General features: G+C 41.0%; 2 protein-coding genes across 2 annotated transcripts in view; one reads left to right on the top strand and one right to left on the bottom strand.

Annotated features, from left to right (window-relative positions):
* Positions 1-1,105, top strand: part of aplf (aprataxin and PNKP like factor) — a 32,448-nt gene extending 31,343 nt beyond the window's left edge. The window contains exon 10 of the mRNA XM_053338827.1: positions 891-1,105. Within this exon, the coding sequence (XP_053194802.1) occupies positions 891-1,105 (215 nt within the window). The remainder of the gene's footprint in view (positions 1-890) is intronic.
* Positions 1,106-11,977: 10,872 nt separating this feature from the next.
* On the bottom strand, positions 11,978-22,867 carry prokr1a (prokineticin receptor 1a). Its single transcript, XM_053336724.1, has 2 exons — positions 22,455-22,867; positions 11,978-12,677 (listed from the first exon to the last, which is right to left on the bottom strand). The coding sequence occupies exons 1-2, from the start codon at positions 22,865-22,867 to the stop codon at positions 11,978-11,980; spliced, it is 1,113 nt and encodes a 370-aa protein (XP_053192699.1).
* Between the last annotated feature and the right edge of the window lie 2,065 nt (positions 22,868-24,932).

The following is a 24,932-nucleotide window of genomic DNA, read 5'->3' as shown; positions in this document are numbered from 1 at the left end:
CACAAGCGCCCGCAGTCACTCTCTAGCGGGCGCTCTTGGTTGTTCGCTCCAGACTCCGGGAGATTGTGTCTCATTTGCGGGCGTCAGGGAGCCGCTATCAATATTGTGACGGCCTGCCCCTGTCTGTTCATTGGCTGTGTGACTTCCCCGGGTGGAGGTGGGGACAGGTCGTCGGGCCAATTTGTCTCACCTGTGGGTGTCTGGGGGGGGGACTGGGGATGTAAGGGCTGTCTAAACTTTTGTTCAGTCTCTCTTGCTTCCTCCAGACTGAGACTTGGGTTCAGGCTTCCACCGGCCATGTGGACCGAAGTATCACTACCTCCTGCATTCAACACTTCACACAACACCTTTCACTCATCCATACACTGCACACATGACTGACTTTTAAACATAACCTATCACACATACTTTTGCTTTACTTTTATATAAGTTTCTTATATTTGTTTGGTATAATCTGATTACTATTTGACTAATTTACCTATTATTTATTTTCAAGCTAAAATGATTTAATAATAAATTAACTTTGATTTGGTATCTCTTGTGTGGACTCCCTTTTTGCCACTAACTGGCCCGGTTTGTGACAATATGCAGAGAGTTGGGATGTATGGATTACATAATATATTAATGTCTGTGCGGTGGGAAATGAACTGCTTGCCACAGTGCACGCCATCATGGTGTCACCATGGCAACAATCATTCAAGTTGAGTCCTGGTGGTTCAATAAATGCTTATGTTTATAAATCTATGAATAATCGTATTTTATAATCGCGATTTCAATATCGATCAAAATAATCGTGATTATGATTTTGGCCATAATCGTCCAGCTGTAGTTCAGAGTTGGTTTTATTGTTTCTGTGACTCTGGATAATAAACCTGTTCATACTCCTGCAGCTCGCACCACTCGCACCGCTCCCACAAAGGCAACCGCCGATGATGATGATGATGAAGATGACTTTGGGGACGACGACAGCTTCATTAATGACGACAGCGATGACGCGGGCGATGACTCCGACTACGCTCCCCCTGCCGACTCTGGAGACAGCGGCAAGGAGGACGTCAAGAGACTGCAGAGTGAAGCCAAGGCCTTTCTGAAGAAGAGGAAGTAGACTCTGGTTGGTTTGGTTGGTTTGTTTGGTTTTTAGTTTTTTTTTGTTTTGTTTTATTTAAATTTTGGGTTTTTTTTATGTTTTTTGGGTTTTTTGTTTGTTTTGTTTTGTTTGTTTTGTTTTTTTGGGTTTTTTTTGTTTGTTTGTTTTTTTAAATTTTGGGGGGTTTTTTTGTTTTTTTTTTATTTTGGTTTTTTGGGGGTTTTGTTTGTTTTTTGTTTTTTGGGGGGGGGGTTGTTTTTTTTTGTTTTGGTTTGTTTTTGTTTTTTTAAATTTAGGGGGGGGTTTTTTGTTTTTTTTGGGTTTTTTTTGTTTTTTTTAAATTTAGGGTTTTTTTTTTATTTTATTTTTTAGTTTTGTTTTTTGGGTTTTTTGTTTTGTTTTGTTTTGGTCTGTTTTTTTGTTTTTTGGGTTTTTTTTGTTTTTTTTAATTTTGTTTTTTTTTGTTTTGTTCTTTTTTGGTTTGTTTCATTTTTTATGTGCAGAGACAAACAACAGATCATAATGACACTTAATGAGCTGGAGGAGCAGCAGCTGAGGCCTCAACAGCTTCAGGTCCAGCTGAGAATGAGCCCAAAAAAACACTGAAGAGGTTATTTTACGACTCTTTTAAGACTCAGTTTAATATCAAACTACAATTCTCACTTCTTTCATAATCCTACTGATTCACTCTGAGATTAGATCCAGATGATTTAAATCTTTAAATCTTTAACTGGAGTCTTTGTTTGACTTTTTGTGTTCAGATATTTTACATTTTAGCAACTCTGTGCTTTTTATAAACATTTTATAGCGTTTGATACCAGAAGGAAGATGCCATAAAAAAAAAAAGCACATATGTTTTTACTGGCATTATTTTTAAATGTTCCCGTCAGTGTGTCGTAAAGTTAGGTAAGCAGTAATAAAAGGTAATATAGTTAGTTTAGATGTTCAGACTTTGACGTCTATGCCTTAAACTGTATATAATCTGGATAGGACCTTTCTTTTTTTGGGGGGGGTTGTTACCATGGCAACCACCAACTCAACAGCTGACTTTTGTGTGACTGACCTGCGACGTCCTCGTGCAGCTTTTAAATGTTTAAAAAAAAAAAATCCCACTGAAGGAACTGGGAATGTTCTGGGAATCACTGGAAATAGTTTGTAATAGATTTATGATCAACAGTCTGGAGCAGAGGTGTCAAACTCATTTTCATTAAAGGGCCACATACAGACCAATTTAATCTCATGTGGGCCGGATCATTAAAAAGATGGAAGGAAAGAAGGAAGGAAGGAAGGAAATAAGAAGGGAAGGACGGAAAGACAAAAGGGCAAAAGGAAGGAGGGAAGAAAGGTCGGAAAGAGAGATAGTGAAGGATGGACAGACAGAAGGGAGAAAGGAATAAAGGAAGGACAGATGGAAGGAAGGAAGAATGGAAGGAAGGAAGGACAGATGGAAGGAAGGAAGGAAGGAAGGAAGGACAGATGGAAGGAAGGAAGGAAGGAAGGAAGGAAGGAAGGAAGAAAGGAAGGACAGATGGAAGGAAGGAAGAATGGAAGGAAGGAAAGAAGGGCAGAAGGAAGGAACAAAGAAAGGAAAAAAGGAAGATAGGAAAGACAGATGGAAGGAAGGAAGGACAGATGGAAGGAAGGAAGAATGGAAGGAAGGAAGGACAGATGGAAGGAAGGAAGAATGGAAGGAAGGAAGGACAGATGGAAGGAAGGAAGAATGGAAGGAAGGAAGGACAGATGGAAGGAAGGAAGAATGGAAGGAAGGAAAGACAGATGGAAGAAAGGAAAGAAGGGCAGAAGGAAGGAACAAAGAAAGGATAAAAGGAAGGTAGGAAGGACAGATGGAAGGAAGGAAAAGTGCACTGGATGGCAAGTGGGCCGGATCGCACCCCTCGGCGGGCCGTATCTGACCCGCGGGCCGCATGTTTGACACCCCTGGTCTGGAGGTTCAAACTTTAATTTTTTGTTTTCATTTCAAGATGTTTTTTTAAAGTTTGGGTTGAAGCTCCGTCTGTTGTTGTATGAGCCTGTAAATATGTATAATTTAGGAGTTTTAGATCCTTTTTTTATATTTTCTACTTTTATTTGTCAGACTGTTTTTGACTCTGTTTGAATACATTTGATCACAATGAAGCGTTTCCTGTCTTTATTAAAAGGTTAAAGGGTCTAAATCAGGGGTGTCAAACATGCGGCCCGTGGGCCAGAACCGGCCCGCCGAGGGGTCCAATTCGGCCCACTTTCTTTCCTGTCTTTTTTTCCCTCCTTCCTTCCTTCCTTCTTTCCTCCCTCCATCCTCCCTTCCTTATTCTCTCCATCCTTCCTTTCTCCCATCCTTCCATCTTTCCTTCCTTCTTTCCATCTTTCCTTCCTGTCTTTTTTTCCTTCCTTCCTTCCTCCCTTCCTTCCTTCCTTCCTTCTTCCTCCCTTCCTTCCTTCCTTCTTTCCTCCCTTCCTTATTCTCTCCATCCTTCCTCCCTTCCTTATTCTCTCCATCCTTCCTTCCTCCCTTACTTCCTCCGTCCTTCCTTCCTTCCTTCCTTCCATCTTTCCTTCCTTCATTCCTTCCTCCTTTTCATCTTTCCTTCCGGTCTTCTTTCCTCACTTTTGTTCTTTCCTTCCTTCTCCTTCTCTTTCCTTTCCACCTTCCTTCCATTTGTCCTTCCTCCCTTTCTGCCTTCCTTCCTTCCTTTTGTCCTTCCTCCCTTTCTGCCTTTCTGCCTTCCTTCCATCCTTTTGTCCTTCCTCCCTTTCTGCCTTCCTTCCTCCCTGCCTTCCTTCCATCTCCGGCCCACATCAGATCAAATTGGGCTGTTTGTGGCCCTTGAATGAAAATTAGTTTGACTCCTCTGGTCTAAATTCTACATCGCTGCTTTTTAGACGAGCTCACAACAAGCAAAACTCAATATTTATTCATTTATTGATCAGCTGCTGCTATGTTTTCTATCATTTATCTCCAAACATCATAATCCTGGAGCTACAGTCTGAGCTCCTCTGACAGAAACTGTGTGTGTGTGTGTGTGTGTGTGTGTGTGTGTGTGTGTGTGTGTGAGATCCCAAACTTTATTGGAAACCCAAGATCATTCAAAAAGTTTTCCATAACACATAAAAATATAAAAGCAACGGTAATATATTAACAAATATAAAAGAGTGGAAACAGGAAATGAAGTGATGGAAAATTCCAGTTATGACATCATAATAAAAAAAAGGTAATAAAAGACGTTTGGTAAAAGGATTATAAGAGCTTTACACACTCTATAAACACTAAATGATACATAAGAGGAGGAACAATACACTTATTTCTATATAATAACATATTATGTGTCATTTAAAAAGTAGTTTTTGGGTCTTTGTTGTGTTTTATTTCACAGTTTAACCAGAAAGTTGAAGTTAAAAGTCATTTAGAAACAGAGTAAGGTTCAGTTTTCTGTTGGTTGACTCTTTGACTTAAATTTAGAAATGTTCTCAGATTTTTGGATCTTACTGTATAAAGCAGGGGTGTCAAACATGCGGCCCGTGGGCCAGAACCGGTCCGCAGAGGGGTGCGATCCGGCCCACTTTCCTTTGTGTTCTTTTCCTTCCTTCCTTCTGTCCTTCCTTCCTACCTTCCTTTTTTCCTTTCTTCCTTCCCTTCTTCCTTCCGGTCATACTTAGGCATGATTTCAGAAGCCGAAGGGGGCAGAGACGGCGGGGCTGGAGTCCCTCAACAGAGCCGGTGACAGGCACCAGGCAGGCGTCGATGGGGTCAAGGAAGCGCCGGGGCACAGCGAGAGGAGGGAGCAATCCGTATCCTGTCCGAGAAATGGACGAAGATCGTGTCAGGCAGAGCTTCAGCTTCACCAACCGACCTCCGCGTCTATGGCGGCGACGGGTACGCTTGCGCTGGGAAGGTAGGGCCGAGGGCCGGTAGAGGTGAGTTGGGATTCCCGCCAAAAACGGGGGTGAGGTATACTGTCCGCCGTGATCAAATGTACTTAAATCACTGATATTCCTCCGGATTAACAAAAGAGACTGGCGATCATACACCAGCAGAGACTCAATCTGTTTAGTGCCAATGATTGAAAACAATAACAACACTAAGAATTGCAGGAGCGCCAGACGGTCAGCCACACACTGGCGCCATCTTGGATTCACACACACATAACACAGACAACACTGAAGGAGGTCATAGAGGCAAGAAGGGGCTAGATGGTGGAGGGCTTTGTATGTGAGGAGGAGGTTTTTGTAGTGGATGCGGTATTGTACCGGGAGCCATGAGACTAAGGGTGATGTGGTCAGATGATTTGGTGCGGGTGATGAAATGTGTCAGAATTCATTGAAATGAGAGGAAATGATGTGACGTTACAAGTCATAGAATTACAATGTCTCTCTTTTTATCTTAAATTATGTTTATTATTTCATTTTCCAGCAGTTTTCTTACATTTTCAAACACATCCATCATGTCAGTTGTATCTTCTGTTGTCTGATTGTCAACCTGCTTAAAATATACCTGTCAGCCTGTTTGCAGCTTAAATGACCATTTTCAGCAGATGAAGGAGTTTAAACCGTGCAAACAGGCTGACACAGAGCAGATCTGAGGTCTGACTGGTTGTTTTCGGTGCGTCGTGAGTCTGGAAGCTCACAGCTCACAGCCTCCATGTTTTGCATTCATTGATGGTCATAAACAGGCGGGCGGCCTCATGAATCTCAACAGGACTCAGCTGCTCACGAGTCTGAACAAGGAGCCGGACACCATCCGACTATTTATTCATGAATCCACCCACTCTGTTTATCCTCATCTAACTTTCACTATCTCCTCATTTTATAGAGTTTAAAACAGCAGTCAGATGCTTAAATAAACATTAAAGCAGTTTTTCTTGCTGTAATGATTCCTCCTCTTAATACTGACCATTAGAAGATCCCTTCATCATGTTTATAATGGAAGTGATGGAGGACTAAATCCACAGTCCTCCTTCTGAGGAAACATGGATTATAAAGTTGATCTGAAGCTAATATGAAGCTTCAGCGTCCGAATGAGTCAAATCTTCATCTTCTATGTTTCAACGTTACAGTGTTTTTAGTATCAAAGTCTTTTTGTTACTATACTTCCACCACAGCTCAACAGGAAACACTAAGAGGGAATCTGATGCTATAAAGACTGTAAATGTGTCAGATATCATTTTTATGAATAACTCACACTGATGAAGCTCAATACAAGCTGATCATCTACTTTTAAATGACTGTGTGGAAACACTGTGGATTTAGTCCTCCATCACTTTACATTGAAAGCACATGTGAAGGTTTTAATATTCAGTATGAACAAGAGGAATGATTACAGAGAGGTTCATCTGGACACCTGACTGCTGCTTTAGGACACACTGGAAACACTGAACTTATCCTTTGATACCAAACTTTATTTATGAAGATGAAGTCGTTTACTTAAAATTTCTTATACTGTCGGACAGTTTTATCCATAATGATGCATCCGTCTTTATTTGTTAATAATTTATTTCATTTATGCTCAACGAACGTACGAAAATGTGTCCGTCCGCTTCAAACGATGTTACCGTCACTGCTCACATACTTCCATGCGTCCTTTACGTTGGCATGGATGTTAACCAATACATCCACCACGGGGGCAGCGCAGAGTCAAAAACAAACATGGCGACTGTGGAGGAGATATTGATAATGTTCCTCTTTCATAAAAGACAAAAGATATGTTTAAAGTTTCTAACCAACTCGCAAAACCTTTCCTCAAAAAGTTCCTCCAGTGTTATTTCTTCTTCGTGTCTCACTAGAGCTACGTATCGAGTAGTGACAACAACACTGCCCCCCCGTGGTGTCCGGTGGTACTGCTCCGTTTGGTCCGTATCCGTAAGCTTTATGGAAACGTGCAGAAATACGGACAGAAGGCTCTGTCTGTATTTAACGTTGAACATAAATGGGTCTTAACTCAGACTGTTGAAGCTCAATAGAAGCTGATCATCTACTTTTAAATGAGGATTTGATGATTACAGCAAGAAAAACACACTTAATGTTCATTTAGGCTCCAACTGTTGGTTTAAATCTCTCTTTAGCTGCTAAATGTTCCACTTTATTCACCAGCTGGTCTCTACCTTTGTATTTTTCGCTGTTTGTCAGGTTTTCCTTCAGATGTTTGATCGTCAGGTCCAACAAAGACCAATTAACTGTCTCAATCACGGCTTGCAGATGATATTTGCGCCTCATGAATCAATCAAACGTTTGAGCCGACAAATCAATGACCATTTACTGCATCTTAAACCTATTACCCATTTACCTTCAGATGGCATGTACCGTGACCCAAAGATCACCTCTTTATAGATCAGCTGACTGTGTTTACGTTCCATCTCGTACATAATGACGTAATATCGACAAAGATGAATGCAGGAGGGAGGGATGGAGGGAGGAAGGAAGGGATGGAGGAAGGGAGGAAGGAATGATGGTAGGAAGGAAGAAAGGAAAGAAGGGAGGGAGGGAAGGAGGGAGGGAGGGAGGGAGGAAGGAAGGAAGGAAGGACGGGAGGGAGGGAGGAAGGACGGAAGGAAGGACGGAGGGAGGGAGGAAGGTAGGAAGGAATGACGGTAGGAAGGAAGAAAGGAAAGAAGGATGGATGGACGGAAGGGAGGGAGGGAGGGAGGGAGGAAGGAAGGAAGGAAGGGAAGGAGGGAGGGAGGAAAGAAGAAAGGAATTGATAGAAACCAACAGCTCAGAACAGGAAGGAAGGAAGGGAGGGAGGGAGGAAGGAAGGAAGGAGGAATCTTAAACCTATTACCCATTTACCTTCAGATGGCATGTACCGTGACCCAAAGATCACCTCTTTATAGATCAGCTGACTGTGTTTTCCTTCCATCTCGTACATAATGACGTAATATCGACAAAGATTAATGCAACCTTTGTCGACTGCACAACTCAAACATGTTTCAGGAATCTGTTCATTGATTTTTATGTCACTCAGGAATTGATAGAAAGCAACAGCTCAGAACAGAAAAACACATCCTAAGGTCTACAACATAAAGAAGGAGAATAACGCTGATGCTTTTTTTTCAAATTGACAACAAATCCATTTTAAAAAGACCAAATTTAACAATGTGTTCTTTACTCCAAGATGATCGGCTCCTACTGAAGATGTACGTCTTTGAAAAGCAGCTCATAAATATATAGTTTATAGTTTCATAATTTCAAAAAGTCTCACTAATTTTTCAAAACTAGGGGACGGCTCTCAGTGGCAGATGAATCAACATTTGATGCTATAAATAATAGCTTAACTAACAGCTGAATACTAAACTATAATGTGTGTTGATAGTCAGTGGTGTGCACAAGGGCGGTCACCCACCCCCCCATGGCCCAATTGTTGAAAAACGCATGCTAAAGTGCCCTCTTGAGAGCCAAAAGGTGTGCTAAGCCGCCCTCTTGGGTGGCAAAAACACGCACTAAAGTGCCCTCTTCAGTGGCGAGAACGTGCTGTATGTGCCCTTTTTTTCCTTTTCGCCCCTGCCTTTCAAAAAGTCTGTGCACGCCACTGTTGATGGTGATGAATTAGGAGATCTACAGCACAGAGGAAGAAGAATTAACAATGTCTTAGTCTGTCTCTCAATATTTTCTGACTTCTCTACTTTGTGTCTCTCAGCTCCAAGATCACTGGTTCCAACTGAAGATGTAAACCTTTAAAAACAGCTCACAAATATATAGTTTATAGTCTCATGTTTTCAAAAAGTCTCACTAATTTCCAAAAAATATGAAATCGAGTTTTAATCAATCAAACAAACAGGAAGAAATAGTATATATTTCGGGGACTATTTTCAGTGGCGGATGAATCCACATTTAGTGTCATAAATAAACTAATTGCTAATAGGAGGTCTACACACAGAAGAAGAAGGTATATCGGGCTTGATTTGGTCTTTTTGTGAGATTTGTTGACAATATAAGACATGCTAGCAGCTCAGTGAGGCTGTTAGCATATCAGTGCTTTGAGCTAAGTGCTAATATGAGCTACATTTGCTAATAGACCCGTTTCACTTCTCAAAGACACACAGGGAGCTCAGGTGGACTTAATAACCGTATTGATGTGCATGCTCACGCACTGATGTGGCTTCCTGGAACAAATAATAGCACAGAGCGATTATTAAGGATAATTAATTACACCTGCTTAGAAAGCTCAATATGTCTGCAGAGAAAAGGTTTATTAGCTTAAAACAAACTACAAGATTATGAAAACATCTTTAGTTTTTCAGATATTTGGTCGTATTACTTGGTCAGAAGATCACCACATTCATTATAATTAATTCTGAGGGGAACATGAATGTCTGAACCAATTATTTATTGTAATTCATCCAAAAGATATTGAGATATTTCACTACAGTTCATCCTCATGTGTTCCAAATTTCATGGTAATCTATATCTATTTTCTATAAAGTGTCAACCTGGCACTAGAAGAGGATTCAGAGGGTCATCAAAGTTCATATAATTTACCCTTAGAGGAACATTTCTAAATTTTAAGGCAGTCCTTCCAATAGATTTTGAGATATTTCACTGAATATTTGTAAACTGTGACCTGCTGGAGGCAATTTGAGGAAATCTCAGGGGATCACCAAACTCTATATGGTTCATCCTTTGACCAACATGAATGGTTCTACCCAATTTCATGGCAATGCATCCAATATTTGTTGAGATATTTAACTAAAAGACAAAAGTGTCAACCTAAAATTCTAGAGGATCATCAAAGTTTGTAATATCCATCATTTGAGGAACATGAGTGTCTGTAAAATAATTAATATCCATCCATTAATTGCTTGTGGGGACTCATAATGCCACTATCTTGACTAAAAATATAGAATATAACCAGACTGTTTCTTTAAAGTCTTTTAAGAAGTTCTCGCACGTTACACACACAGTAAAAACTTTCACAACAAGTAACAAGAACCCTAAGAATTTTTCTCACGCATGCAAAAATCCCCCAAAAGTTGACCACATGAAACACAAAAGCAGTCCAGTGTCTCCACTTTGATGTAGACCATCATAGTCATTGTCCATGCTAGCTGGAAGTCTGCAGTTTGCACTTTAACATGTTCAAATATTTCTGTACTTTAAAGCTGCAGTTGGTAAGTCTTATAAAAGTAACTTTTTGTCATATTTGCTAAGACTGTCACTATGTAAAGAAGCATTACATGAAACTAGTAATCTGTAAAAAAAAAAAAAACAGGCTCATTTAGCCCCGCCTACTGCTCCTACTGCACCAATCAGAGCCAGGATTGTGTCTGATGGAGTGTCTGACAGCTGTCGATCACTGCTCACACACAGGCCCCTCCCCCTTCCTCCTCACAGGCCCCTCCCCTTTCCTCCTCACAGGCCCCTCCCCTTTCCTCCTCAGCTCGGTCCAGCTCATGTCTCCGAGTTTCTAGGTAAGGTATAGCCATGTGAAAGTCACTGTAAAGCGTTTTATATCTAGCTGTGTGGAGTGTAGCTCATGGATTACCGATCGCGTGCATGTGGTCACGCGCACATCAGCCTCCTCTGGGGGAGGGACTTTGGAGGCAGGGCAGGAAGGAGGGGGGGGGGGGGGATCTGACAGTTGTACTTCTTTGATGCTAAGTCCTCTCTCTGCTCAAAGTTACCAACTGCAGCTTCAAGACATCAAATGAGAATCCACCTCATTAAGTTATATCCCAACAGTCAGTGACCGGCTCCTAGCAGCTATGGGCATGGTTTAGATGTGTCCATTAAAACAATGGCAGCTCCTAAAAAGGTTAGTGTAGATGCTGCTATAGCATCAGTAGCATCAAAACTGGAGGGTATTTCTTTGTTGAAAAACGAGCAAAAAATGGCACTCAAGGCTTTTGTGGATGGAAAAGATGCTTTTGCCGCCCTTCTCCCATCTGGTTTCCGAAAGAGCATATGGTTTCTTGAACTAACTGGTTTGATTGTCAGCCAGTGACAGACAGATGGTTCATCCGATCACCTGCCAAGTCATTTCTGAAAGCAGCTGCTCTTTTCCAAACTGTTTCTAAGGACAACTTATCAGATGTTTCTGAGTTACAAAGCATCTAGTTTACCAGAGTCTAAATGTCTTTAATGCAGCTTTCCAGTTGTGGAAAAGTCCTGGAAAATGTTAAAATTAACCAAAACTATCCTGAAAAAGCAATGAGTGGTCCGGTGATGTGAAAGACAATGACATCCAGCTGGGAATGGTGAGATATCTTCAATCCTCTCTGATGTATGAAGATATTTAGTTCTTCTTAGATCTCAATAATCTCAATGATCCTCAGCATAGACAGTGTCATTATAAACATCTTGGCTTTGTTTCTGTTCTTCTTTCCTGTTAGTACTACATTACCCATGAGCCTCAGCAGCTGAAGATGTCTGCCAGTGCTGTGAAATCAGAGTTGTAGCATTTTCAGAGCATTTTGTCACCATTGATCCAAAATGTGAATTAATCAGCTGAGCAGAAGCAGAATCTGAAGCTCTCTGCTTGGATGTTTATTGCAGCAATGCTCTCTGTGATTTTTAGTTGACTTTTTCCCAAAGTTATGTCCACACACTTGTACCTTTTGACTTTGTTGCCTCAGTGTTTCATTTTTGTTTGCTGATGATTCGACCGGTAGAGTTTCATGTTCGTCTGAGTACTGTGTCCTTTACTTGTCTGCAACTTTATTGGACAAATCCTTGAAGATAATTCCTTGAAGAGTGAAGGGAACTCTGGACTGTGCAGACACACTACAGCCTCTCCAGATAGCGGCTACTAGAGCTTCCCTTCATTTTCATCTCTTTACTTCTGGATTCGTTATTTGGTGAAGCTCAGTCGGTACCTCCCACCTTCCACGCTCATGCTTTGCTGCTGCAGCTTGTGATATGAGTTGGCAATTCCTCTTGTGCTGTTGTTTGAACATTCAGACTCTACCTCAGCCGACCGCCGTCCATGTCCTCCGTCACTCGGAGCGACGAGGTGCGTGCCTCCCCTTCATCCAGCGATCTTGTGGCCACAAATGTCACCAGCTTCAGCGGAAACTTCCCGGCCTTTTTCAGGCGCTTGGTTTTGTTTTGGACGCTCACAAAGCAGAATGTGTTGATGATCCCGTTGCTCATGGCGATGCACTCGATGATGTAGAAAGCCACCAGCGAGTTCTTCTCTCTGGAGATGAGGGTTGGGTAAAAGTCCCGCAGCAGGGCGAAGCCATAGTACGGCGCCCAGCACAAGACGTAGGCGACCAGCACCAGAATCAGCACCACCACGGTCCTCCGTCGCCGATGGAGCCGTTTCCGAATCTGCTCCGTCTGGAAACCCGGAACGTCCTTAAACCACAGTTCCCTGGAGATCTGGATGTAGCAGACGGACATGATGGTGACGGGGCCCACGAACTCCAGAACGAAGATAAGGAAGAAGTAGGAGCGGTAGTAAACCTGCTGGTCCACAGGCCAGATCTGAGCGCAGAAGGTCTTCTGGGTTCGCCCCGCCACGTGAGGGTACGTCGTCTCGGAGGCCATGTAGGCGGACGGGATGGAGATGAAGATGGGGACGATCCACACGGTCAGGATCACGCAGTAGGCCGTCTGGTGCTTCATACGAGGTTTCAGAGGGTGAAGGATCGCCATGTACCTGCAGACAGAGTTATGAAGAACAGCTGTTAATGAGTTAGGTCTTATTCTCATAATTATATTCTGACTGTAGACTACGGTTCATACTAACTTTTCTCTGTTGTAGATTTAAGAAAATTAACTCAGACAAAACCACATCTGTTGGAATAAGCAGCACAAACGATCTAAAGCTTTCCGAATCAGAATTTTGATGATCAAATAATTATTTAAATAGTCATTTTAAAGCAAAAGTGAGAAGCATTTGTTCTAGTGCTGGGCAATTAATCGAAAAATAATCAAAACCGACATTTAGAAACTCTAATTGACTTAATCTTGCTCATGTCAATTAATGGTGGTGTCCACTGTTGCCATGACAGCAAAAGTTGCATATCTTTAAGGAATTAGAAAACTTGTCTCCAGTGATGATTTGAACCCAAACCATGATCTTTACATAGTTCTAATCAAGTAAACTAGACATTAACCACAGCTTCCTTCCGCTTTTCCTTTCTTCCTCCCTCCCTCCTTCCTTTCCTCTGTCCTTCTTCCTTTCCTTCCTCCCTTCCTCTTTTCCTTTCTCCCTCCCTCCTACCTTCCTTCTTCCTCTGCCTTTCCTTCCTTCATCTCAACCCAAACCATGATCTTTACATAGTTGTAATCAAGTAAACTAGACATTAACCACAGCTTCCTTCCGCTTTTCCTTTCTTCCTCCCTTCCTCCCTCTTTTCCTTCCTTCTTCCTCCCTCCCTTCCTTTCCTCTGTCCTTCCTCCCTCCTTTCCTTTCTCCCTCCCTCCTTTCCTTCCTTCTTCCTCCCTCCTTCTCTCTTTCGTTCCTTCCTCTCTTTCCTCCCTCCCTCCTTCCTTCCTTTCCTCTGTCCTTCTTCCTTTCCTTCCTCCCTTCCTCTTTTCCTTTCTCCCTCCCTCCTACCTTCCTTCTTCCTCTGCCTTTCCTTCCTTCATCTTAACCCAAACCATGATCTTTACATAGTTCTAATCAAGTAAACTAGACATTAACCACAGCGTCACACCTTAAAACATCTTTATTTTCCCTCCCTAAAGATCCTCATGTGTGAGGGCAGCAGTGGAAAATACTAAACTAAAGAATCATTGTTCATCAAGGGTGGAGAGATAATTCTTCACTAATCGTAATCCAGGTTAAAAGTTCAATTAATCGTGATTTTGATTTTTGCCATAATCACCCAGCCCTAATTTGTTCCTCAAATGTGAGGATTTCTCTGTAAACTGAATATTTGAGATTTGGACTCTTGATTGGGCAAAAAAACCCATCACTTTGGGCTGTGTGAAATAAGACATTTAAAAAACTTAAAAGGTTAATAATTAACTAATCATGAAAATAAAATGAAGATTATCAGTAAATAAAATAAAAACATGGCAGAAGACACATCCAGAAGAGCCATTGTGTGACACTGAAGCAACATTAATCAAACAGCCATGAAACAGAGGCAGAGGTAGAACAATTCAGAATGCCCAAATAAAATAAGATGAGTAAAATCAGATTCCACGGACATGTACGACTCTTTATCTCGGTGATCTACCAGAAGGAATAACAGGGAATGATAGATATCTTTTTAAAATACTGATCACAGCAGCAAAAAAAGCAATCACTCGCAAATGGTTACAAACCAACCCACCTACGGTCAACAGTTGGCTAGGAATTGTAAAAGAGATCCGACCATGAGATGGAAAGATTGACTTTTTTTACTTAGACTGAGAAAAGATTTGTATAACACAAGATGGATGAAATGGACAATGTTTTTATTGGAGTAGGGAAGGTGTTTGGGGATTGCCAGTAAACTATTTAAAAGAGAAGTGAATTTGCCTTTTGCAAGATATATGAGCTACAAATTAAGTAATTCTGTGTTGAAACCCCTGTCCAAAACTCATACATATTGTAAAGATGTAGAGGATGTCACGTGCCTGACCATGACGTTTTATTTTTATTTATTTTATGTACTGTGATGTTTGTTGTTTGCGATTTTCTGTCAAAAATCTAATAAAAATGTAAGTATATAAAATAAGATTAGTAAAATATAATGCATGATAGGAAGGAAGGAAAGGAGGGAGGAAACAAGGAAGGAAAGAAGGAACAGTCAAACATGATAACATAAAGTGGGTAAAGCCAGAAATGTGAGGTGTGATCTTAAAAGGAAAACAAAGATATAAGGAAAATAAAATAATAAAACAATTAAAAGGAAATATTAATACATACTGATGATTATTATTATTATCATACAGTGGAAAAGGAGATTGTGCAGCAGGAGTGGTTTAAAAAGTTTCTGGATGTTTTGCTAGTTTCATTTGTTCGGTGATAATTAGAAGACATTATAATGAACATAATTCAAGCCTGACTAACACTACACTGTAGATGAAACAGACCTGCAGCTAATACATATTTTTAGTATTGAATAAATTACTGATGCTTTTCATTGATTGATCTACAAACTGTCAGAGATAATGAACAAACGTTGACATTTAGGCCTAAATCATGTGTTTCATCTCATCAAATGTCCCAAACCTGAAGAGATTTAGTGAACTGTCTTATGTGGGCTCAGAAAACATGTTTTGCTTGAGCTCTCTGTGACTTCATTAATTTTCTATCTGACGTCTGTAAGCAAGCACATCTCGTTTGAAGTTGCCCTTTTCCGCCTGATGAACCATGTGGGTGTTAAACTTGAGGCATAATAATCTACATTTGGTTGCTGTGTTTGATGTAAGTGTTGCATACGGTTGGTTTCTCTTTTAGGAAGCAAATCAGGGTCCTATAATGAGCTCATCTTTGTCATATTTGATGTATTTCGTTGTTAGCGACTACAGAAGTCTCGTACCCTTGATTCAGAGCCAAGAAGGACACACTCCTACACACCACCAGATGTTTGGCTGTGAACACTCGAGAGACTCTCTGGAAAACCGGAACTACTCCGACATTCACAGAAACATGGAGATTAACCGTCCTTCCTCTCTGCAGATGCTATTTATACTTGGCAGGGACGTCAACCATGATAAATGAAACGTCAGTGTAAGCCAGTGATGGATCTAATTCAGGAGCTGAGGGGAAGCCCAGAACCGGCTTTTATCTCATCAGAAGATAAATCATCTGCGGTCAGACCGTCCTCAGAGTCCCGAGGTGTGTTTGGAGAAACCCAGATGTCCTGCACAACGTCAGCGGCTCCACTGCCTGTTATCAGGTTTAAAATGTGTGTCATCACAGCTGAACCACGAGGCTCAAGTCTACTCACTGTGTGCTAATAATAAGGATCAATCAATCCAGTTTAATATAGCGTTTATTGTATTTATATGGCAGTCCAGTGATTGACAAACACACAGGATGCTAAATATTGATTGGGATAACTAAACAACAGTAAACTATATTGATTTGATAATTTTAGTAGTTTGTTAATGAGTGAAACCAGATAGAAAAAAACTGAACTCTATATTGTGTATTATTTATATGTAACCGCCAGCACTTGCAGTCATTTTGAGCCACAGCTGTTGACACTTCTGAGGTTCTCTTCAATAACCCGGAGATATCGTAGCTGTCAGAAATTCCTGATATTCCTGATGATGAATTACAGCCTGACGGACTGATGTGAACATTCTCAGCTGATAAAACATGAATATTGCATCAGCATTCAGTCTACATAACTGTATATAAAGTAGTGTAAACTAGCTAACTGTATATAAAGTAGTATAAACTAGCTAACTGTATATAAAGTAGTATAAACTAGCTAACTGTATATAAAGTAGTATAAACTAGCTGACTGTATATAAAGTAGAGTAAACTAGCTAACAGTATATAAAGTAGTATAAACTAGCTAACTGTATATAAAGTAGTATAAACTAGCTAACTGTATATATAGTAGTATAAACTAGCTGACTGTATATAAAGTAGAGTAAACTAGCTAACAGTATATAAAGTAGTATAAACTAGCTAACTGTGTATAAAGTAGTATAAACTAGCTTACTGTATATAAAGTAGTGTAAACTAGCTTACTGTATATAAAGTAGTATAAACTAGCTAACTGTATATAAAGTAGTATAAACTAGCTAACTGTATATAAAGTAGTATAAACTAGCTAACTGTATATAAAGTAGTATAAACTAGCTAACTGTGTATAAAGTAGTATAAACTAGCTTACTGTATATAAAGTAGTGTAAACTAGCTTACTGTATATAAAGTAGTATAAACTAGCTAACTGTATATAAAGTAGTATAAACTAGCTAACTGTATATAAAGTAGTATAAACTAGCTAACTGTATATAAAGTAGTGTAAACTAGCTAACTGTATATAAAGTAGTATAAACTAGCTAACTGTATATAAAGTAGTATAAACTAGCTTACTGTATATAAAGTAGTGTAAACTAGCTAACTGTATATAAAGTAATGTAAACTAGCTAACTGTATATAAAGTAGTATAAACTAGCTAACTGTATATAAAGTAGTATAAACTAGCTAACTGTATATAAAGTAGTATAAACTAGCTAACTGTATATAAAGTAGTGTAAACTAGCTAACTGTATATAAAGTAGTGTAAACTAGCTAACTGTATATAAAGTAGTATAAACTAGCTAACTGTATATAAAGTAGTATAAACTAGCTAACTGTATATAAAGTAGTGTAAACTAGCTAACTGTATATAAAGTAGTGTAAACTAGCTAACTGTATATAAAGTAGTATAAACTAGCTAACTGTATATAAAGTAGTGTAAACTAGCTAACTGTTTATAAAGTAGTATAAACTAGCTAACTGTATATAAAGTAGTATAAACTAGCTAACTGTATATAAAGTAGTGTAAACTAGCTAACTGTATATAAGGTAGTATAAACTAGCTAACTGTATATAAAGTAGTATAAACTAGCTAACTGTATATAAAGTAGTGTAAACTAGCTAACTGTATATAAAGTAGTGTAAACTAGCTAACTGTATATAAAGTAGTATAAACTAGCTCCACCTCCAGCAGCTACAACAGTAACATGCTGCTCTAACACTGATGCTTCACTATTAATAATCTAATGATGTCATAATAATAATATATCACTACTGTTACTGTAATACTGCATACTACATCACTCATAATACTGCAGTACTTTTACTGTAATACTGCATACTACATCACTATAATACTGCAGTACTTTTGAACTGTAGCAGGAAAATAAATTAATAAATAAATTAACCCCCCTCATGACTTTAACTGTTTCCTGTGTACAGTGTGTTCTTCGGTGCTGTAGTTACTGCGGCTCTGCAGAGGAGGCGTGTTTTCTGTCCTGTTCAGCTTTTACACAAACCATCATTAACACGAACAAACCAGAGCGAGGCCCACGGCTGTTCCCACGCACACGCTTATATATGTTCTACAACATAATCTGGTCACAGCGGGGCGTTGGCACAGAGACATACAGGGGGAATAAACATCAGGGCGATAAAAAGGAGAACATGTTAACAGAGAGAGAGAGGGGGGGGGGGGTCAGGGGGGGAGAGAGAGAGAGAGAGAGAGGGGGACGGGGGGAGGGAGAGAGAGCGAGAAAGAGAGACAGAGAGAGAGAGGGGGACAGGAGGAGGGAGAGAGAGAGAGACAGAGAGAGAGAGACAGAAAGAGAGAGAGCGAGACATAGAGAGAGAGAGGGAGAGAGAGAGAGAGAGAGAGAGAGAGAGAGAGAGAGAGAGAGGGAGAGAGGGACAGAGGGAGAGAGAGAGAGAGCAAAGGGAGACGGGGGAGCAAGGTGCAGGAGGAAACATGAAAGAGGAGGAAATGTATTATATAAGAAGAGAATAAAGGAAATACAGGAAACAAGAAAACGTGGGAAGAATAGTAAAAAGATGAGGTAAAGGTAAGAAAAAAAATCCTTTGACCAACACGTCTCCATCACTGTTCAGATATCAATGAAATTTACTTCAGATATTTATCAACCCTATAAATCCTAATTAAATATCAACAGGTAGATTTCCATCAACTCTCCTGATCACAAGATAACATTAGACTCCATTATTCCAGCTCTATATTAACCCTTTATAGGACACTCATTGAAAGGAAGGAAGGAAGGAAGGAAGGGACGGAAGGACGGAAGGACGGAAGGAAAGAAGGAAGGAAGGAAGGTAGGGGGGAGGAAAGAAAGAGAGAAGGAGGGAGGGAGGGAGGAAGGGAAGAAAGAAGGAAGGAAGGAAGGAAGGAAGAAGAAAGGGGGATGGAGGAAGGAAAGAAGGAAGGGAGGAGAGAAAGAGGGAGGGAGGAAGGACAGATGGAAGGAAGGACAGAGGAAGGAAGGAAAGAAGGAAGGGACGAGAGAAGGAGGGAGGGAGGAAGGACAGATGGAAGGAAGGAAAGGAAGGAAGGACGGAAGAAATAAGGAACGAGGGAGGGAGAAAGGAAAAGAGGAAGGGAAGAAAGAAGGCAGGGAGGAAGGAAAGGAAGGAAGGAAGGAAAGAAGGAAGGAAGGAAGGAAGGATATTTTGGGATATTTACAGAAGTTACCAAATATAATTATTTGCCCAATAAAGGGTTAATATTCTGAGTCTCTACTGGAATAAAAACTCCTTATTTATCTTCTACTGGTCCTTTATGCAGCCGCTCAGTTCAGCCTCTGTCTATTAACAGGCCGTTTTACCTCCCGTCTCCAGAGACATTATAATAACTAACTATAGCAGCAGGATTTCATTTGTTTTCCTCCTTCTTCTCAAATCCGTACTGAATCACATCCGAGATATGAGAGTGAAGTGAAAACACCTTAACACCTTAGCAACCGCCCCTTAGCAACCACCTTGGCAACAAAGACTGTGGAATGGACACATGTGAAGTATCTGGTGTCAGTTTGATGGAGACGTAGAGGTAATTATGCAAATGAGGCAGTGAGAGCAGGTTATCATTGTAACACTACATAAATAACAGAAAAGCATGTTTCCTGTGTAGTGACCCATTTATTTTTCCTCCAGTGCTGCCACGCCAGAAATATAAAACATCTTGTCCATCTCTGATCATCCACTTTTGGAGGAATTCAGATTCAGATTCAGATTGTTCTTATCAAGTTTGGTTGTGTTGTATGTCGCTGTGTATTTATCTATTTATGGTTGTTGTGTTAGTTGTTTTTTGTTACTGTCACCTCCTGTTGTCCTTGAGTCAAGGAAGGAAGGGAGGGAAGGAAGAAGGAAGGATGGAAAGGAGGAAGGAAGGAGGGAAGGAAGAAGGAAGGAGGGAGGAAGGAGGGAAGGAAGGAAAAGAGAGAAGGGAAGGAAAGAAAGAAAGGACGGAAGGAAAGGAGGGAAGAAGGAAGGAAGGAAAGGAGGAAAGGAAAGGAGGGGGGAAAGAAGAAGGAAGGAAGGAGGAAGGAAAGAAGGAAGGAAGGGAGGAAAGGAAAGGAGGGAGGAAAGAAGAAGGAAGGAAAGGATGAAGGAAAGAAGGAAAGGAGGGAAGAAGGAAGGAAGGAGGGAAGAAAGAGAGAAGAGAGGAGGGAAGGGAGGAAGGAAGGAAAGGAGGGAGGAAAGAAGAAGGAAGGAAAGGAGGGAAGAAGGAAAGAAAGAGAGAAGGAGGGAAGGAAGGGAAGAAAGAGAGAAGGAGGGAAGGAAGGGAAGGAGGGAAGGAAGAAGGAAAGAAAGAAAGGACGGAAGGAAAGGAGGGAAGGAAAGAAGGAAGGAAAGGAAAGGAGGGAGGAAAGAAGAAGGAAGGAAGGGAGGAAGGAGGGAAGGAAAGAAGGAAGGAGGGAAGGAAGGAAAAGAAGAAGGAAGGAAAGGAGGAAGGAGGGAAGGAGCTCTGAACTGAACTGAACTGAAGGTGAAGCTGTATGAGTAACGCCAGGAAACAGTCGTAAATGAGCTGCGTAAACATGATGAATCATATCTGTTCTAAATGAATGTGCGTGTCTGAGAATAGTAAATCAGCATAATTGACCCTCTTGAAATAAGGTCAGGCATCCGGTAGGTTGTAGAGAAGCTCCATTCATGAAAATGGCACCAAAGACTAAGAAGAGGAACTTAATGAGCTGTGAGACTGAGGAAACACATATTATTATTTAGTATAGTGTAAATGTTGGAATTAAAGGTCAATTAAATGAATATACGTAATTAATAGGGCTGTCAGCGTTAATGTGTTAATCGCGATTAGATTAATGCAATCCATAACGCATGAATTTTTTTTAATCGTATTTTAATGTGTCAAGCCTTTTTGTCCCTTCTACTCCCCCGTAGACGGCTCCTCTAGCTGTAGCGCTATGCTTTGAAGTGGCCTCCTGCAGTAAACCTACCGCGCTGATGGAAAGTAAGAGAGCTACTGGACTTTTGAACGGCTTGTTTAACTTTAAAACACTTCCAGACGCTTCAGTTGACAAGTCAAAAGTAAAATGCAACCTGTGTCAAACGGAGTTTAACTACCACCGGAGTACGTGGAGTTTGAGTTAGCACCTCCACGCTAAACACCCAGTTGCAGCCAAGCCAGCCTCAGCTCCACCAAAGGACCATTTTGGAGTGTGGGAGTCGCAGCAGAGCCGTGATTGATTCCCAGTTAAGACACTCTGGTAAGAAATGCTTTACATTATGGGCTTAAAACTGCCTTCAAATGGAAAATAACAGGATTTTAAACATGCAATTCAAAACGGCATTAATCGTGATTAACTATGGAACTTCGACTGCGATTAATCTCAATTAAAAAAATTAATCGTTTGACAGCCCTAATTGTTATCTTAAATTTCTCTTACTTGTTTCATCAGGTGAAGCTGTATGAGTAACGCCAGGAAACAGTCGTAAATGAGCTGCGTAAACATGATGAATCATATCTGTTCTAAATGAATGTGCGTGTCTGAGAATAGTAAATCAGCATAATTGACCCTCTTGAAATAAGGTCAGGCATCCGGTAGGTTGTAGAGAAGCTCCATTCATGAAAATGGTACCAAAGACTAAGAAGAGGAACCTCATGTGCTGTGAGACTGAGGAAATACATATTATTATTTAGTATAGTGTAAATATTGGAATTAAAGGTCCAGAGAAACCCAAAGAAAGGGACACGTTTATTTCAATTAAATTAATATAAGTAATTAATTAATAATCTGTTTGCACTGTGGAAAAGTAACTGTGGACAAGTCATATTTATACTGTAAGGTTGCATTTTATCATAGTTTCAATATCCAATTTAAATGACTGATAATATCATGCCTCTACAAACAGGGTAATGTCACCCAGTAATTTATATATTAACCCTCCTGTTAACCATAAGCAAACATATCATGGTTTCATGGTATGGCGGTATTGTGATTACAGCTCTAAAATGTTCCTAAAAGGAAGAAAAATAAAGACAGACATGTTAATTTAACCTGAATCTGTAATGACAGTGTGAGGGGTCGTGATACTCTACGCTGCAGCTGCACCACCTGAGGGATTTCTGACCAGCACTTCCTGTCTTTGACCAGCACTTCCTGTCTTTGACCAGCACTTCCTGTCTTTGACCAGCACTTCCTGTCTTTGACCAGCACTTCCTGTCTTTGACCAGACTAAAAACAGCTCATACCTTAGAGTTAGGAACGGCATGACACAAAATTTGGCGGTTTCGGTTATCGTGGCTTTTTCAAATCGTGGTATACCTTGAACACGGTTATCATCCCATGCCTAAGGCCTAGTCTCATATCACGATATCGATATAATACCAATATATTGTTCAGCCCTACTTTCTGTAACATTTTATTAACAGTAAATCAGTATTTTTTGAGATATTCTTTGCACCAACCAATCAAAAAAACAAACTGAAACCTCATTGGTGGATGATTATAACCATGTTGACTCAACCTGGACTTCAGGGAGACTCACCGGTCCACGGCGATGGCCAACAGAGCGTTGGTGGAGACGTAGAGCGAGACGGTTCGCAGGTAGTTGGTGGAGGCGCAGAGCAACAAGCCGTGATCCCACGACAGCTGCTTCACCACGTAGTAGTCCAGCAGGAAGGGGCAGCACACCGCCGCCACCAGCACGTCCGACACGGCCAGGTTGGCGATCAGCAGGTTGGTCAGGTTTCGGAGCTGCTTGTAGCGGGCGAGGCTGGCGATGAACAAACAGTTCCCGACTCCACAGATCAGCATGATGCACACCAACACCACGGCGATGACGATGGTGGCCACGAAGAAGGCCTGGCCCTGCGTGGTGTCCGGGATCTCATCCAGAGGGATCTCATAGTCCAGGAAGTAGTCTGCTAGAGCCAAACTGTTGTTGGTCGGTTCGCCCATTTTTGGATCAGGTCAACATGTTCAGGGGAGAGTTTCTGCAGGGAAAGAAGAAAACAGTGTTCATTTATTAACTTCTGTTCAAATCACATCATCTTCAGCAGCAGCAGAGTTTCTATTTATCTGCTTATAAAGTAAAGTAAGTAAGGAAGTCTCGTCCACGTTGGCTTAGAGGTTGACATTTGGCCGGGACAGATCATATGATAAAATCAAAAGCCGAAGATAAACTACTAACGGTGCTTTTAGTCACATTGTTTTGTTAAAGGTCAAGAGTTAACTATCGATCTCAACCTTTAAAGTCCAACTGAAATCACATTTGATCCGTCTGTGCATTCAAAAATAATGTCAACACGTATTATTCATAGTTTTGTTTATTACAGTAAAGAAAAATGGTCTTAAACATAGTAAACTGTAGCTACAGGTCATGGACAAACTGTGTTGTTAGCAGTAGTGGTGTCACGATTCTCCAAACACTCGATTCGGTTTTATTTCAATTTTAAGGTCACGATTCGATTCGATTCAATTCTCAATCCCTTTTTTTGGGGTCCTTTTAGCACAGAAGCCATTTTTAGACAAATCATGAGTGATATAATCTCCATCAGTTGTTTGTAATGTACCACACTAAGGCCTTACTGTCAAAATTAAATCATTTATTAGCAATATAATGTAACAATAACTTGTTTCAGCAGTCAACTGGAAACTTACTGTAAACAAAAGAATCATGTAGTGACCCTTCTTCATATTAGATGATATTCAAGCTCACAAAAAAACTAAAACTAAATTAAAACAGCCTAATGTCCATTAAGTGTCCTAACAGTAGCATCTCTGCTCCTACAGCGCTAGTTATTGCTTTAGAGCAGACATCCCAACTCTGCTGCATAGTAACAGCGGCTCCCTGACGCCTGCAAATTATATACAACCTCCTGCAATCTGCAGAGCGAGCAGCAACGTGCGCTAGAGACGGTCTGTGCTCGCGTGATTGTGTGACTATCAATGCAGCGTCCTGATAGCTCTGTGTTGCCTGCTGATTAGACCAATCATTGTTAGACCCGCCCCCCACCGGAGCCGACAACCAGTTGGAGTTTGGTTGATGTGTGTCCTCTATCAGCGGTTGCCATGGTGCAGGTTCAGGTTTGAGGAGTTAATGTTGGCTCGCTGCATTTCAACACGTCTGTGTTTTTTCCCTGCTGGGCGTGACAGTGGGGGCGTGACAGTGGGGGCGTCTTCGATTCCTCCTTTGATTTCGAGGGTCGAGATCATAACGTCATTTCAATCCATGTTCAATTTACAGTCGAGATCGTGAAACCCAGAGCTAGCAGTGATATTGAAGACTAAGAACCAAACCAGCATCTAACTCAGAGGTGTCAAACTCATTTTAGTTCAGGGGCCACATACGGACCAGTTTGATCTGGAGTGGGTTGGACCAGTGAAACCATTGTATAATAATAACCGATAGATAATAGATGAGGTCATTCTTTACCGTCATTTTGCTTGGTATTTACAAAAATATACAGGCTGAAACAAAAAGCTGTTTCTCACCAGCTTCTAACTGTGCAAATAAGATTATAATAAATAGCCGTAGATAGTCAATTTTAAAAATTAAAAACACAGCAGCTTAAAGTGGCTGAACATACACACATTCATTGAGCAGCAGACCATGGAGAGAGGTTGATATGCGTGCGTGTGTGTGTGTGTGTGTGTGTGTGTGTGTGTGTGTGTGGAGGGAGCACAGTCTGTTTATCAGTCTCACAGTTTGTGCAAGAAGCTATTTAGCCTCCTGCTGGATCTGCAGCTGATGCTCCTGTAGCTCCTGCCAGAAAGAGGGAGAACAGGCCATGAGAGAAGTGGTGAGGGTCCCAGATGATCAGGAACAGGAGAGGGTCTCCAACAATTCAGCTGGCAGTCTAAACAATCCTGTTGAGCTGCAGCTGCCAAACCAGGACGTGAAGCTGTGCGTCAGGATGTTTTCAATGGTGCCCCTGTACAATGTGATGCGGTGAGGTGTGGGGAGTCCTGCAGGTCATCAGCTCGGTGAACACCCAGGAACTTAACACTGCTGGTGAGATGT

Source organism: Scomber japonicus, chromosome 2 (genome assembly GCF_027409825.1).
Source record: "Scomber japonicus isolate fScoJap1 chromosome 2, fScoJap1.pri, whole genome shotgun sequence".
Taxonomy (NCBI): domain Eukaryota; kingdom Metazoa; phylum Chordata; class Actinopteri; order Scombriformes; family Scombridae; genus Scomber; species Scomber japonicus.
Note: the sequence above shows the minus strand (reverse complement) of the source record. Positions and strands in the feature narration are given on the sequence as shown.